Source organism: Primulina huaijiensis, chromosome 3 (assembly GCF_012295235.1).
Source record: "Primulina huaijiensis isolate GDHJ02 chromosome 3, ASM1229523v2, whole genome shotgun sequence".
Classification (NCBI taxonomy): Eukaryota; Viridiplantae; Streptophyta; class Magnoliopsida; order Lamiales; family Gesneriaceae; genus Primulina; species Primulina huaijiensis.
This window is the reverse complement of record NC_133308.1, coordinates 25,370,362-25,385,608: the sequence shown is the minus strand read 5'-3', so window position 1 is coordinate 25,385,608 and position 15,247 is coordinate 25,370,362. Positions and strand designations below refer to the sequence as shown.

At 30.8% G+C, this 15,247-nt stretch overlaps 1 protein-coding gene across 1 annotated transcript; it reads left to right on the top strand.

Annotated features, from left to right (window-relative positions):
- The first annotated feature begins 5,861 nt into the window (after positions 1–5,861).
- Positions 5,862–9,942, top strand: LOC140974041 (protein IQ-DOMAIN 3-like). The gene is made up of 6 exons (XM_073437252.1): positions 5,862–6,089; positions 6,618–6,694; positions 6,786–7,100; positions 7,872–8,099; positions 8,460–8,579; positions 8,953–9,942. Exons 2-6 carry the CDS (start codon positions 6,620–6,622, stop codon positions 9,595–9,597), a joined length of 1,383 nt encoding a protein of 460 aa, XP_073293353.1. The 5' UTR covers positions 5,862–6,089; positions 6,618–6,619; the 3' UTR covers positions 9,598–9,942.
- The last annotated feature ends 5,305 nt before the right edge of the window (positions 9,943–15,247 follow it).

Genomic DNA, 15,247 nt, shown 5'->3' with positions numbered 1-15,247 from the left:
TGTGAGAATATAAATATGGTGTTTTCAAGCCTAACTATATCTAACTTTGTGACAACTTGGGGATAATGAAGTTTGGATTTCAAGAAAAGGAATATTAAATTCTGTAATATGGATTCTCAAGAAAAGGAATATTAAAACAGCACAATATCAATAAATTATTAAATTTAATTAAAATGAAATTTCTCAATCTCAACTTGGGCTTAAAAGAGTAAATGTTATATATACTCCTTAGCTATAATGGACTTCTATAACAATATATATATATAATTAATCATTTTCGTAAAGTGAAGACTAACACGATAGTTCGAGACCATTGTGCATTCACGCAGGCACGGAACCGGACTCGAGGCATGACAGAATGATATAAGAGCTGGTCACGGGCAAGAAACACTAGGAAATAAGTGTTATGCGGGGCAAAGTGCTACGTGCATGGGAGCCACTTCTTGAATCTGCGGGGCAAAATGCTAAATGATAGGAGCCACCTCTTGAACCTGTACGAGCCACCTCTAGATTCTCGGCCCTGGTGGATCGAAGGGTCAGGCCGCGACGAGGACTTCGCGTTCTGAATGAGAGATGATTGTGATACCCCTTGTCCAACATCTTAAAAATTAAAGATTTAAAATTAATTTATAATTGGCTTACAATGAACTTCTATAACAACTTGAGTTAATCATTTTCGTAAAGAGAGGATGAATACTAAGTAGTTGATATAGGAGTCCATTGTACAGTCACGCATGCGCGGACCCGGGCGCGGGGCATTACAGTAAATTAATAAAAGCAAAAAATCTTGTCAGACAGTATCACATATCAATTCTGTAATATGGATTTCATATTTTATTAATGAAAAATATTATTTTTATGTCAAAAATATATTACTTTTCACTCCAAGTATGGATCTGATTGACTCGTATTACAAATATATATGTGTGAAATCGTCTCAAAAAAGACCTACTAATTAATAAATACTTTTTTGGAAAACCCTTATCATTTGGGTCCCTCGTTAAAATCGTGTCAGCACCATATATATCAATGTCATGTAACGAAACACTTTTATAAATTATGCATTTTTCATTTCGTTAACATTTTAAAGTGTTGGGAGAGTATTTCATTTTATCTCGAAATAAAATTTGAATCTTTTTAAAATTTTCAAGTTTTTAATCGATTTATGATATATGTATATTAATTATTTTAAATAATATACTATTATTCCTTTATTTGTCATTGAAAATATTATGATTATCAATCTTATAATTAGTAATTGAGAAATAACTTTTTTGGTTAATTAAATTTGATTATTTTGGAATTTGGTCTACTAATTTTAAAATTTTGGTTTTGATGCAATATAATTTTTTTTTGTCTTTCAATCTTATTTCGCCAAAGTGGTGACGTGACACTTAAAAATAATAATGTGTCACTAGAAAATGATAATATGACACCAAAAACGCTGAGTTGTTCGATGTCATGTTAGCAATTAGACTCAGATAGACAAGAAAAAATTTAATATATCAAAACCAAAATTTGAAATTTTAGTGGTCGGCAACTTAAATTTAGACAAGATAGTTGACTTACAGTAAGAAACATACGTTTCACTTTAGATGTGATGAAATAACGATCATTTACACATATCTTTCTATTATATGTATAATGAGGATGAAAAAATTTCTTATCTAATCTAATTATTAATCACACAAGTGGAATTTGAACCCGAGATTACTAGGATCTTAGCACCTCACCCGTATACCAGATCAAGAGATTCTTGAAGCTTTTATGTTTTTTAATTTAGCTAAAAGAAAACGAAAACTGGGTTATTTTTCTGATTGAGATAATTAGATTTTCGTCCATATTGTTGATGCCAGAATCGTTTTAGTCCTTATTTTTTCGTGTCATTTTTTCCTTTATTTTTTAACTATTAATTAATATTAGTAATCAAAGTTCAAGTAGTTAATTCAGACATATTGTAAAATGGGTCACGAATTTGATTCTCTTATCAACATTTTTCGGTCGAGAAAGTATTGTTGGACTTGTCTAGTAGAGTTCAACCGGTTGGCGTGGTTCGTATACCACTGTGTTAAACATAAAGATTTACTTAATACACACCGTCTACATTTTCCTTTGTCAATATATATATATATATATATATCCGAAAATTTTGAAACTTTTTGGGGAACTTATTTGTTTAATTATTTAATCTAAGATCGAGTTGTGTGATCCATCATGACAACTATAATGGATAAGTCCAATATGGATGTGAAAGTGACATGGTAAATCTCAAATTAAATTGTTATAAATCTGGAAAAATTATTCAGGTTTGCCCGTAATTTGTTGGTTGTTTCACATATAACGAAGAATTTTCAATGTTTAATTTGACTGGACGAGAGAAGTTGATATGAGAAATAATAATAAAAGCATCCCTTCAAACTATATCAATTCGTATTTTTAATTTACTGTGTAGCATTCTGATCGAACTAATTTCTTTATCAGAATTGATAGTCGTCGCCTAGTTTTGCAGTATATCCTAAGTGTACTTGCGACTTAAAAATAATAATATTTTTAACTCAAAAACTAATATAAAACCGTCTCACAAGTCGATTTTGTAATACGGATATCCAATCCGACTCGATTCATGAAAATGTATTATATTTTATGCTAAAAGTATTAATTTTTATTTTAATTATGAATCAGATTTATCTATCTAGTAGAAATAGATATGTAAGATCGTCTCAAAATAGATTAATTAATTTTTTTAATAATAGATAAAATATTTCGATAAAATAATATTAAAGGAAATTCCAGATGGATCAAATGTGAAATTAAAGCAACTATAAAACACATAAAGATGAAATCGACGTAACTTTCAAAAACATACTTGGAACTTACGGTGCCGATCAATTGATGTTTTATTATAAATAGTAATTGATAATATTATTGAAAAAAATCATCAGTTCAAACAATATTTACTTATATCTCTTCTATAAAGATAATTATTGCTTTTCAACAAATTTTTTTTTTAAAAAAAAAAACTAAGAAGAATATGAAAGAAATGTAAGTACATTCGAAGTAAGACTTATATGAAAATCAATTTTGATAGAACAAAATTGAAAAAAGAAAATCAAAGTTTAATGAATGAAATTTACTTCCCCTTTCCCTTTCTCAAAAGAAAAAAAAAAAAGAAATTTACGTATATAATATGTTAGGAGAAAATTATCATTAATAGACAAAAGAACAAAACTTGGTAACGACTAGCATGTGAAGACATTAATATTGCCACCCAAACATGCCTTTGCTTTAAATCCTCTGTTGCAGAGTGAAAAGGGCTTAGATATTATCTGTCCCACTGCAAAATTTATTTTTGCCCATTACATTTTTAAATTCTTTATTCATCTTTTAAAAAGATAATATAGTATTATGATTTGTGATTATTAAAATTTGTAATTTCATTAATATTATTTTATTTTAAGTATATCATATCACTAATATGTAATAAAAGTGTAATTTATCGCCAGTGCATCCCACTTTAATTAGTAAAAAAGATATACATATATGTAGGACAAAGGAAAATATAAAATAGGGTTCTTATTAATTGAAATATTTTAAAGAATTATTTGTTTTTTTAAAAAATAAAATATGTTATAATAATAATTATTTTATTTTATTTATAACCAGGAATCCCAATCATATACGTTTAGGCCGTATAGTTTGGTACACATGATAAGAGATGAATTGATAAATAATCACCTTTATCCCACGTTTGGTACCTTTTTAAAAAGCCCATGATATTGATAAATAATCATCTTTATCCCACGTTTGGTACCTTTTAAAAAGCCCATGATCCCATGATAAAATCATGGGCCCATGATAAATAGTTTTATACAAAGATAATGTGTCCATTTTATGACATGTGATCATTTTAATTTAATGATAAAAACAACACAAATGACTTAATTATCCTCAATATATAAAAAAATTTTAAACTCTATCGTTCTCTCATTTCACCGTCCCATCAAATAAATATTTTTATTTATTTTTATATATCATATAATATGATAATTATATAAATGAACTCGAGATAATTATATAAATATTTTTATAAAGACAAAAACTTATGTGAGACGGTCTCACGGGTCATATTTGTGAGACGGATCTTTTATTTGGGTCATCCATGAAAAAGTATTACTTTTTATGCTAAGAGTATTACTTTTTTTGTGAATATGGGTAGGGTTGACCCGTCTCACAGATTAAGATCCGTGAGACGGTCTCACATAAGACCTACTCTTTTATAAATCTCAATAAAATTATTAGTATCACTCGATTAACCTTAAAAATTGATATTTGACTTGACTCACAAAATCAAGAGCTCAATTATCATATTATATAATATATATAAAATTATGTAAAAATAAATAAATCATGCAAGCACTGTCGGCGCATGAACAGATAAGAAATATAAACTCAAGCGATAACTTTGAAATTATAAAATTTATTATGATAAGGTTAGTTTTGTCATTACAATCTAATATATAAATTTAACACTCTTATTAAAATCATACCAAATATTAAATATAATATCTTAAATTTTATATATCATTAACTTATATTTATATTTATATTATATATCACATGTTTATCCTATCATATGTACCAAACTATGCCTTAGAGTTAACTCGAATTTATCCATGTTCGAATGTAATCTTGATTTCTCAGCGATAATTTATCTTACAAGATGTCATTGTGATTCAAATTTCCATCCTCATGTTTTCATCGTCGTGTCGTCGAGATAATAATGATTTTAGGTTTATCATTTAGGGCGACTATTCTTAATTAATCAAGCTTAATTTCAACGGATGTCAATTTTAATCATCAATAAATTATGTACTTTTCTCATGTCGACTTTTCCAAATGCCTAATTTTTCTTCCGACTACGAGTCTACGAAAGAGATCACGCTTTGGGAATTTTAATGAGAGTCTCTTACATATTAAATTAAATTTGCAAGTGATAAATTAATTTTCCAAAAATATTAGATTAATATATAAAATACAAAAAAATATTTATTTATTTTTAGAAATTAATATCCTAACGGGTACTTTAATCAACAAACAACAACGTAGAAGTCACGAAGTGACCATCGTTTTGTGTAAGCTAAACGTGGTGGCAAATCACAAAGTGGTGCTTATAGCTTTCTCCTATATATATATAAAATTAAACAATTATTTAACCTATTAAATTCTATTATTATATAAAACATTTTGTGTGATTACTTAGTTCTGAGTGAAGTTACAATACTTCCTAACATTTTATTTTCGAAATAATTGTATTGTCGACCTTTTGATGCTTATAATTATAATATAAAAGGTCACCTAACATTCCGAGAAAAATAAGTTATGGTTGTAAGATTATATAATCGAGCACACGTGATTTTTTAGTGACGATTATAGTTGGTGATAATTATGGTACAACCCATATCAGATGTGACTTGTGAAAAAAGTACATGAATTGTGATAAATACTTCGAATTCGGAAAGAGTGGTGATATTAACATTTTGTCAAAGAGTGAATACGAATGTACACAATCAAAACTTATGCAAATCTAAGGATGTATACTAACAGTAAATCTATTTTAATATTTGTCATAATTTTTTTCACGATATTATATTAATTTTGTGTCAAAATTGTTTTTTTTTTCCTTCAAAATTTCCTCATTTATTAACAACTACAATGCAAAATTTGCATTATATTATTAATGAATAGTTTACTTTTATCAGGGCCCAACTCCCAACACCCAGCCCAGATTACTGGATTAGGCCGTTTCCGAGGTGAAATACCAAGAATGCCCTTTTCCGTTACTTTGTCTTCGACCACCTCTCTTTTAACGTATGTAGAATTTCCACCAAAACCTGAATCAGATTAAGATCTGTCCCCTCTCTCTCTCTCTCTCTCTCTCTCTCCAGATTCTTCACAGGGAACCCGTGCATGGCCTCTGGTGTAAAACCCATCTGGTATTTGGGGGAATCATAGGGTTATTTGGACCAGAAAGAAGGTTATCATCAGGTCAACTCTTGCATTAAGTCTGCAAGTTTCCGTATTTCTATCAGGTACTTCATCTGTGGTTGATTTTTTGTTACTACTATAAATGGGAAAGTTTTTGAATGCTTTATGGTGGGATGGAATGAGGTGGGAGCCTTGAAGTTTTTTGCTTTCTTTCGTTTTCAGATTGTCGGCTCTGCTGTTATTTGAGGTTGAATCACGGGTTGAGTTTAACAATTGATCTGTGTTATCATTTCAATGAATAATTGGTGGGTTTTTTTTGGGTTTTCGGTTTTGAATTTGTTGGAGAATTCTTTGTTCTTGTTTGGGAGATGTTATGGCTCAATATGGTTGTCATGTGAAGAAGTTTAATGTCTGGTTTTTGCGATATGTCTCAAAATTTTGTGTAGATCTGTTCCAATTTGGTGAAGTAATGAACTTTATGAGGTTGGAGTGAGTGAAAATCAATATTTTTGTATAAGAAATTTTCTCAGAATTTGCGTAAAAAGTTATATGCTTAAATTGTTTATTTCCCTTTCAACATGGTGAAACGTAGTACTGATATTCCTTTTGTCTTCACAATTTGACCGTATCAGAAATGGGAAAAGGAGGAGGATTCTTATATGCGGTAAAGAGAGTTTTGAGTTGTGAATCTAAAGCCAACAGAAAGAAGGTGCTAGATTAGGATTCATCATTTTAACGTTTCCAATTTGATTGTATAGTGTGAAGATGCATGCTGAGTAGATCTATTTTTTCACTCTCAGAAAAGCCACAAATCAGGAACATGGTTCGAAAAACAAGGAAGTGTAAATTCCGTATCTGCTGCTGTAGAAAATGGAGAGACGGTCCCTGCAGCCAACTCTTCGATGGAGGAGGTGAAGTTGATGGAAGCGGAGAATGAACAGAATAGGCATGCTTATTCTGTTGCTATTGCCACTGCCGTGGCTGCTGAGGCTGCAGTTGCTGCTGCTCATGCCGCTGCCGAGGTTGTTCGCCTCACGGCCGCAGCCCAAAATTTGGGTAAAACTAAGGAAGAGATAGCTGCTATCAAGATTCAGACAGCTTTTCGAGGCTATATGGTATGAAAATGCTCTTGAAATTTGATATGGGCATATGGGATGCTCTTGTATTTAGCGATTGATTGAATACTTGTTAACATTTTTGTGTGTCCACTCCATTTAGTTGTCTAGTTCATACGCCGTCAACTTATTCCTCGTTTTCTGTACATATATAAACAAATTTGAATACTCCTTTGATATATCCTTTATCTTTCTGGAGCAACGGTTACCTTTTTGTCCTATATAACGGACAATATATGTGGCACAGCTACCAAGATATGTGACCCATGTGCTATTATGTTTAAAAGATTTTTGTTGAACCATTGTCATGGGCTATAGCCTTTTAGTATAGTCATAGTCTGATGGACACCGTTCTACAATTGATATGAAAGCTACATGCTGTTGATTTTGTGAGTTTAAAGTGGTATAACAGTTGAAAGGGGGATTGTTGGGGAAGAACATGGTCGCTGTCATGTGCTATTGTTTATACGGGATGACGCATTTGAGTTGCTATATGGTTAAAAAATTTGAGTCACCCTGTTAACATGGGCTATGGCTTTTGTCGCATTCCTAAAATAACAGAGTAGCTTTTGATGAAATATCGGGATTTATAAGCCTTTGACGGTTGATTAGAATTAAGAGAATTGTTATTGATCTAAAAGTTGTGATATGGATCCCGTGCTTCTGTGGATAATGGTCAGAGAAAGAAACAGACTATGTTACGAACTAAAGCATATATGATAATATCAATGACTACATCTATTATTTTCATCGTTATTATACTTTGTTTAGGCAAGGAGAGCATTGCGGGCTTTGAGAGGTCTTGTAAGGCTGAAATCATTTATTGGAGGCCAGTCTGTCAAACGACAAGCCTCCACCACCTTGAAATGCATGCAGACGCTGGCTCGTGTGCAATCCGACATTCGGGTGAGGAGAATTAAAATGTCGGAGGACAACTTGGCTATCCAGAGACAAATTCAGCAAAAGCACGAGAAGGAGCTTGATAAGTTGAGAGAATCTGTAAGTAATCTCAGCTTATTTTTGGCTGTAAAGCGTGAAACTGTTATTAATTATTATTAACATAGTTTCAGTTTCTGCACGAAAATTTTCTTCATATAGTCTTTTCTAGTATAGGATACCGACATTTACGGTTGAAACAAATCTAGTGATTTCCTTCTGATTTCTTACCATTTTTTGATGAATCTTCTCAGATGTTGATGTTCAACTTAATAATAGGATTTATTTTATTATTTAGTTTGAAAGACCACTTCTGTTTTCTCTTCCTAGACTATGTCCATGTTATAGATTAAGCAAACTTCCTATCACAATTAGTTCCTTAGTTGTTTTGCGCTAAAGGATTATGTGGATATATGACATTAGAGTGCAGAAAATTGGGATGATAGCATGCTGTCAAAAGAGCAGGTTGAAGCAAATATTCAGAACCGGAAAGATGCTGCTACGAAAAGGGAGCGAGCACTGGCGTATGCATACTCTCATCAGGTAGTAACATTTAGTCTCTAGAATGTTTCAATGACAATATTGCATGTATTATCTGAATGATCTCATAGCTTACACTACATAATCTCGAGTTGATTATGGTTTCACTCCATTAGTAGCTCCATATGTAGCCTATTGTTGTTTAAGTTAGGGGTGAATATCAAGGGGATGAGAGGTGGAAATGAAATTTTATGTGCAATATTTCTCACCTCTAGCTTCTCTATCCAAAAAAATCATTATCCCCATTGGGGTTGGAGTTGGCTAGAAAGGTGGATGGCTGCCCGGTTTAAAAGAATTAGTCAAGAATCCAAATCTTTACTTTTCTTGGCTTGAAGTTGCTTTCACAATTGACTTGGAATTAAAATTTCTATACCAGCAAACATGGAGGAACTCTTCCACTTCCGGAAACCAAACATTCATGGATCCAAATAATCCCCATTGGGGTTGGAGTTGGCTAGAACGGTGGATGGCTGCCCGGCCATGGGACAATGCAAGTTCAATTGGCAAAGAACTAACCGGTGACCAAGTCTCCTTAAAGAGCAGCGCAAGTCGCTCCCTTTCTACGCGAGGCAACGCCAAGATCCATTCACCCACCACTCAAAAACAAAGTCGCCCCCCTAGCAGACAATCGCCTTCTACTCCCATCTCGAAAACTACCAGTAGAGTAAGGCCATCAAGCTCGAGGGGTACTATTGCCACTGATGATGATTTGAAGAGCATGAACAGTATTCATTCAGATCGATGTCGAAGACACAGCATTGCCGGTTCGTCTGTCAGAGATGACGAGAGCCTTGCAAGCTCGCCTGCTGCACCTGGTTACATGACACCCACGGAGTCAGCAAGAGCAAAAGCACGGCTGCCTAGCAGCCCATTGGGAGCAGGGGGAACGCCTGATAAAATGTCTGGTGGTTCTGCCAAGAAACGACTGTCTTTCTCCGGTTCCCCTGCAGTAACGAGGAGACATTCTGAGCCACCAAAGATCGACACTTCTCATATAAAGGACGTCACCACAAACTCGTAATATAGTTAAAAGCTACGGAGACATGTAATAAAATGAGAAGGAGGACGTATGTTGAAACAGATACGAGCAGAGGTAGAACAACGAGTGACTTTTTCTGTGTGTTTCTTGAATTTGGCTTTCATCCTCGTGCAACACGAGCAATTTATTTCGTTGAGTTGGTTTTCTACGTCTGAAACCTTTCAACTTTAGTTGGTAATGTAACTTAGATTTTTCTAACACATTTCACTTTTTTCTGTAAGTGTGCATTCTGATGTATGGATACGTCAGACATGTTGATTTCATGTGTATGTTTCTTGTAAAATTAAGAGCTTTGTGTTGTAAAATATCTGATCAAACTTCTTCGCGTGTCTTTGCTTTACAGTCTTGATTTATGAAGCACTCTTAGCTGATAATGGCTTTATCATAGACTTTTAACGGCTTTCGGATGAGGTAAAATGCGTCCTTAATTAGTTTAAATCGGCCCGGAAAAACCGGACTAATTCATCTGCTGTATCAAATAAACAATATTCGATTAATTTAGTGGATTGAGGTTAAATAAAATGAAAAACAGAAAATTATCTAAATTATCAGATGAAAATAAACTTTTAATTGAAATTTTTTTTTTTCAAAAATACGAGATAATTTTGTAATTTCAAATAGAAGACTGTATTTATCCCTCGATCCATTTGTAATTCGCGTACAATCCATTTGAAAAGATAGCTCGAATGTAATGCCCAATTTCAACACAAAAAATTCTTGTGGAAAAATTTAATTGAATTCCTAGAAAATATCACGATCTTTCTAAAGGAGCTCATCCTAATTTCGGCAATCTCCAAATATAAATCTATTTTGAAATAATAAATACCCAATATCATCAATTCAACATTACGAAAGAAAGTAATCACAATCTCCAAGTCCTACGTATTGACATATCAATAGTCTCTTCCTCGACAATCTCTTCGACACATATTCTTTGCATTAATCTCCTTCATCTGAACCATTACCTAAAATCAAACTATTAAGCATACTTCTGCATCCGACCAACAAAGTTTATCTTAACTAAATATGCATAACGTTAAGCTTTATTCTCACAACATGAACCATACAGGATAATATCAGTGTCAAATAGTAATATTTGGTGACAGAAATGCAGCCAATTTTTTTTAATATGGTGAGCAAAATCTGTTTCAGAATACATAATTGAAAAAAATGCAGCACATTATATTATAATTTAGGAGATAAATACTAAAAAAAAATTGAATAACATAGTTTCAATAATTGGTGGGTTAGAGACTTGAGCCACTTTTGTTTTTAATAAAAAAATCAATGGATTCAATAATTTATTTGACAAAAGTTGTTAAGAATTAGAATCTTTAGCATTGGGCTTAGGTAATAAAACATTTGGGTCAAAAAAATTTGCTTATAGCATTGGGCTTAGGTAATAAAAAATTGGTTCAAAAAAGTACATACATCCGTTCATCAAAACCAAAAAAATATTCAAGTTATTGAATGAAAATAAACTTTGAAAAATTACTATATTAAAGTCCAAAACAAACCAACTTAAAATATTAAAGTTGTCATTATCCATTGAGAAATTTTTTTATGTTTTTAATCTCTATTTTAATGAACTATTTATCTAAATGTAATTGATATAAATTATTTACACTGGTTTTCGAGAGTGCGCCTTGTGCTTACTTACAATAATTTATTGTTTATTGTCCGTACGTCATATTTATGTAAGGTAACAATTTATATAAATAATATTTTATTTCTTCTTCTTTTTAAATAAATTCTTGTGTTTTTAAATTAAGGTTGTAATTGAGGAGATAAATTTGAAATTCCTTGATTTCAATTATAGTTTTTATATATTATAATGAAACGATAGATAGAATCTTGAATACATATTTTACTTATTTACACATTAATAATACAAAATAGAATGAATTTCAAATAACATAATTATTGAATGAACTTGAAATTTATCTTAATTAAAATCTTCTCTAAACAACAAAAATACATTTGAAATTCATCAATCAAAACACAGTCTAAGTATATTTCGATTTTGTATTCTTAATTTCCCCCTTCAAATGATGATTTCTTGTGTTTTTATTATTTTAAATAAATTTTATAGTTTGTTTTTGTACTTTTAATATTTGTTTTGTGGTGGGAATGGGTTGGATTTGAATATCCAGCCACAAAGAAATTTAAAAGTGTGTTGGAAAAATTTTGGACCCCTACGCTTTGGTTTTAAGACATTAACACCTACTTGATTCTTTTGGTCACGAGTCAAAATCGCGTAAGTGTCCCAAAAGTCAACTTTTCTTTACTACCAATTCGTAAAGTTATTTATTTTATGCTGACTTTACAATATTGTTTTCAAGTCAAACTAAATGACACCTTATTTTGCTTGAAATATTTCGATTTTTATGGTAATTAAACATCATTATTTCAAATTAAAATGTTTTATACTTTATTGAAAATTTTCAGAAGTTTTTTTAAATTTAATTAGCGTTTCAAAATGTATAGTTTAATCATAATATATATATGAGTTGTTTGGAGGAAAATACATATAATATTTCCATTTCACTTTAAAATATTATTTCTAATTTCATTCCATATCAACCAAAATTTAAAATTCACAATGTTTTATACACAAATTTCTAATACTATCATAATTCGCTATATTTGTTTGTTCATTTTCCTTTTACAATTTTTGTCATTTTACCGGTATTGTGTTGTTATGACATCGACATAATTCTAATGTGTCGTCGATATGGTATTGATGTTTACAGTATGATATTTATACTCTAATGATAGCAAATTTTGATGAAATATATCAGATTCAAAATTTTGAAGAGATAAACATAAAAAAAACTAAAATTATAATTTTCCAAAATGTAATATTATATACATTCGATAAAAATGTTATTTATTTATTGTCCAAGTAAGAAAGGATGAGAAAAAAAGTCAACCAAAAAACCGGTTAGAGAGAATGTTGAAGACAGCCGCAAAGCAACAAATGAAATAAATTCGTTGAGAGGTCGACTGGATGGAGGGAGCTCTCATTCATCCAGAAAACCATGCATATATATACGTGGATTCGTTTTCCATAAATGAAATACATTGTGGGGTTTAAAATTATAGTAAGGTTGTTATTTAATTTATAGCATTGTTTCATACTACGACTTTGAAATTTAGATAGGAAAAATGTTTAAACAAAAAATAGATCGGACAAACATATAATTTTACAGAAGGGAAAATTTATATTTTTTTATTATGATATTCTTAGCGATTTTGGTCTTCTATTCTATCAAATTTTAATATCAATCTTGTATCTTCCGATTTTTAGAAATGTTAATCATTTTCATGAGAAGTGCTGATGTAGAACTACGCACGTCACAACCGCATCAGTCTCACATCACCGTCACCTAAAAAAAGACTAAAATTGTCCCCAAAAAAATAAAAATAATGGACTAACACGGAAATTTAAAAATATAGAAGACTGTATTTATCCCTCGATCCGTTTTAAAAGTTAATAAGATTTTTTTTCCCCAAATAGGCTGGCTCTTGTTCCCATTGATTTTAGCATTCGATTTAAGGGTAATTCCACTTTTTACCATTGATTATTAAATAATCGCAATAATTATAGTAGAAGAAACTAATCCATAAGCCTAGCTAGCATATAGCTTTTTTAAAATATAAGCAATACAAAATTAACAAGTCCAACAAAATCTTTGCAAGCCAAATTCAACTTTTCACACTAAGCTATTAGTTTTCTTCAAGTTTTTATTTGGAGTAGGTTATAATAATTTAATTAACAATTATTAGTCTTCATTTCCGAAAGTTTTAAGTGTGTAAGGGCCCTAAGTTTCTAAATTGCTTAATTGAAAGTTTAAGGCTATGATCATCTGTCTAACTGTTGGTTTTATTTTTATATACACCATACTCATATCGTAAACATTATACTTGTTCTGTTTATTATTTTGCCTTTACATACGATCTTGTTTATATAATTCTGTTAATTAGCAATTTAGCTAACACCTAATAGAACCAAAAAGGAAATAAATAGAGTTCCTACCTTGATTAACCTCGACGACGGGTTAAAGATTGTTCTGAACCCGTGGTGGCGGGTCAATTCGGTTCATGTGGACTAGTTGCAATAAGATAAATATACAAAATACATTGCCCATGCTAAAGGGTAAGTATATTGACAATAATCAGTCACATGTAACGTTACGTCCCTGTCGGGATTAATCCTAAATGGTAGAGGAAAGTGTTAGCCACAAAAAATCTTTTTATCACTAATATTTTGTAAATTTGAATTCGCCATATTAATCTCAACTTGACTCTTGATCAGTTTGGTCGGTATCTAAACAATTTTGCCCCCTTATGACAAAACAAGCTCGTAGAATCCATGTTATTGAGTGGAAATCAAACTTTGAAAAGTTACTAAAACGTAACACGACTAAAATACAAAATGCTAAAAAATTTAAAATCCATTTTCTTAGTTATCTTTTCTGGGCTCGCCAAAGAAAGCATGACCGCATCCCAATTTTCTCGTCAAACGTCAATAATCAATACAATTTAATTATTAAATTCTTATAGAAATTAATGACCTTATCCTCGTCTTCGAATTGATTGTACTTAGCCTATTTTCAGTTGAACTATTACTTGCTATATATTTTTAGAAGTTATAAATATTTGTTTCCGTCTCAAAATCATGTGTTCGATTCTATAATTTGCAAAATAATTAATACAATTACTATGAAGAGGAATATTGGGAGAAATAATTGTCTTATCAAGAAACTATTGAAATATATTGTTTCGATTCTTGTACGTCTTTAAAAAATATATATAATTACTATAAACTATAGCTTTTGGTAAAACCACAAGTTATAAATCTTATAAAGTTAATTTTTTGTTAATTTACATTTAAATTGCATTAAATTTTGAAAAGCTTGATCCATTACGCGTTTTGACGAGGACTAACCATCGATGAATTAAGAAGCTCTTCTAGATACTTTGGAATAGAATCTCGAATCAGCCATAGGAATTTTTTTATTATTATTATTATTTTTTCCTATTATAAATTTTACCTTTGACTTGTCATTTAATGACATAGTGGGCATCACATTTAATTGTAATTGTGCATAGTTATGAAAATATTAAGTTTTATAACGACTTTGTAATTTCTGACAGTTCTAATAAAATAATGAAAAAAATAACGAAATTGGCAACATAAATTGGTCTAAATTTAAGTACTTAATTAGCTTCTTTTTTCATTTCATCTTAATGCTAATTAACATGCAATATTAGTAGAACATCAAAATGAAGTCGAATATTAATGACATCAAACATAAAAATGACTAAAAACGAAAAAAAAAGGAAAAATTAATTGGCCAACTTTCTGAATGAAAATTGCTATGTATCTTCCATAAAATAATAAACATATGTTATTTAATTTAAATTTTTTAAATTTGTGGTTGTTATTATTCCATCACACCTATTTTAATTGGAAATTAGTGCACACCCACTTATTTTTACAATAGAAAAAATAAAAATCAATGTCGACTATGTAAAAACAAGGCTGGTGTTTGAACTTTTTGAACACTTTAGAAGACCTTGATAGCACCACACACAAAAAAAAACCTAGAGAGGGGATGAACAATAT

What these genes read in the sequence shown, in the direction of transcription:
- LOC140974041 (XM_073437252.1), top strand. Translation starts at nt 6,620, where the DNA reads ATGGGAAAAGGAGGAGGATTCTTATATGCGGTAAAGAGAGTTTTGAGT. An exon ending in CTAAAGCCAACAGAAAGAAG is followed by an intron (nt 6,695 to 6,785) that starts GTGCTAGATTAG and finishes TTTCACTCTCAG; the next exon opens with AAAAGCCACAAATCAGGAAC. An exon ending in TTGATAAGTTGAGAGAATCT is followed by an intron (nt 8,100 to 8,459) that starts GTAAGTAATCTC and finishes ATATGACATTAG; the next exon opens with AGTGCAGAAAATTGGGATGA.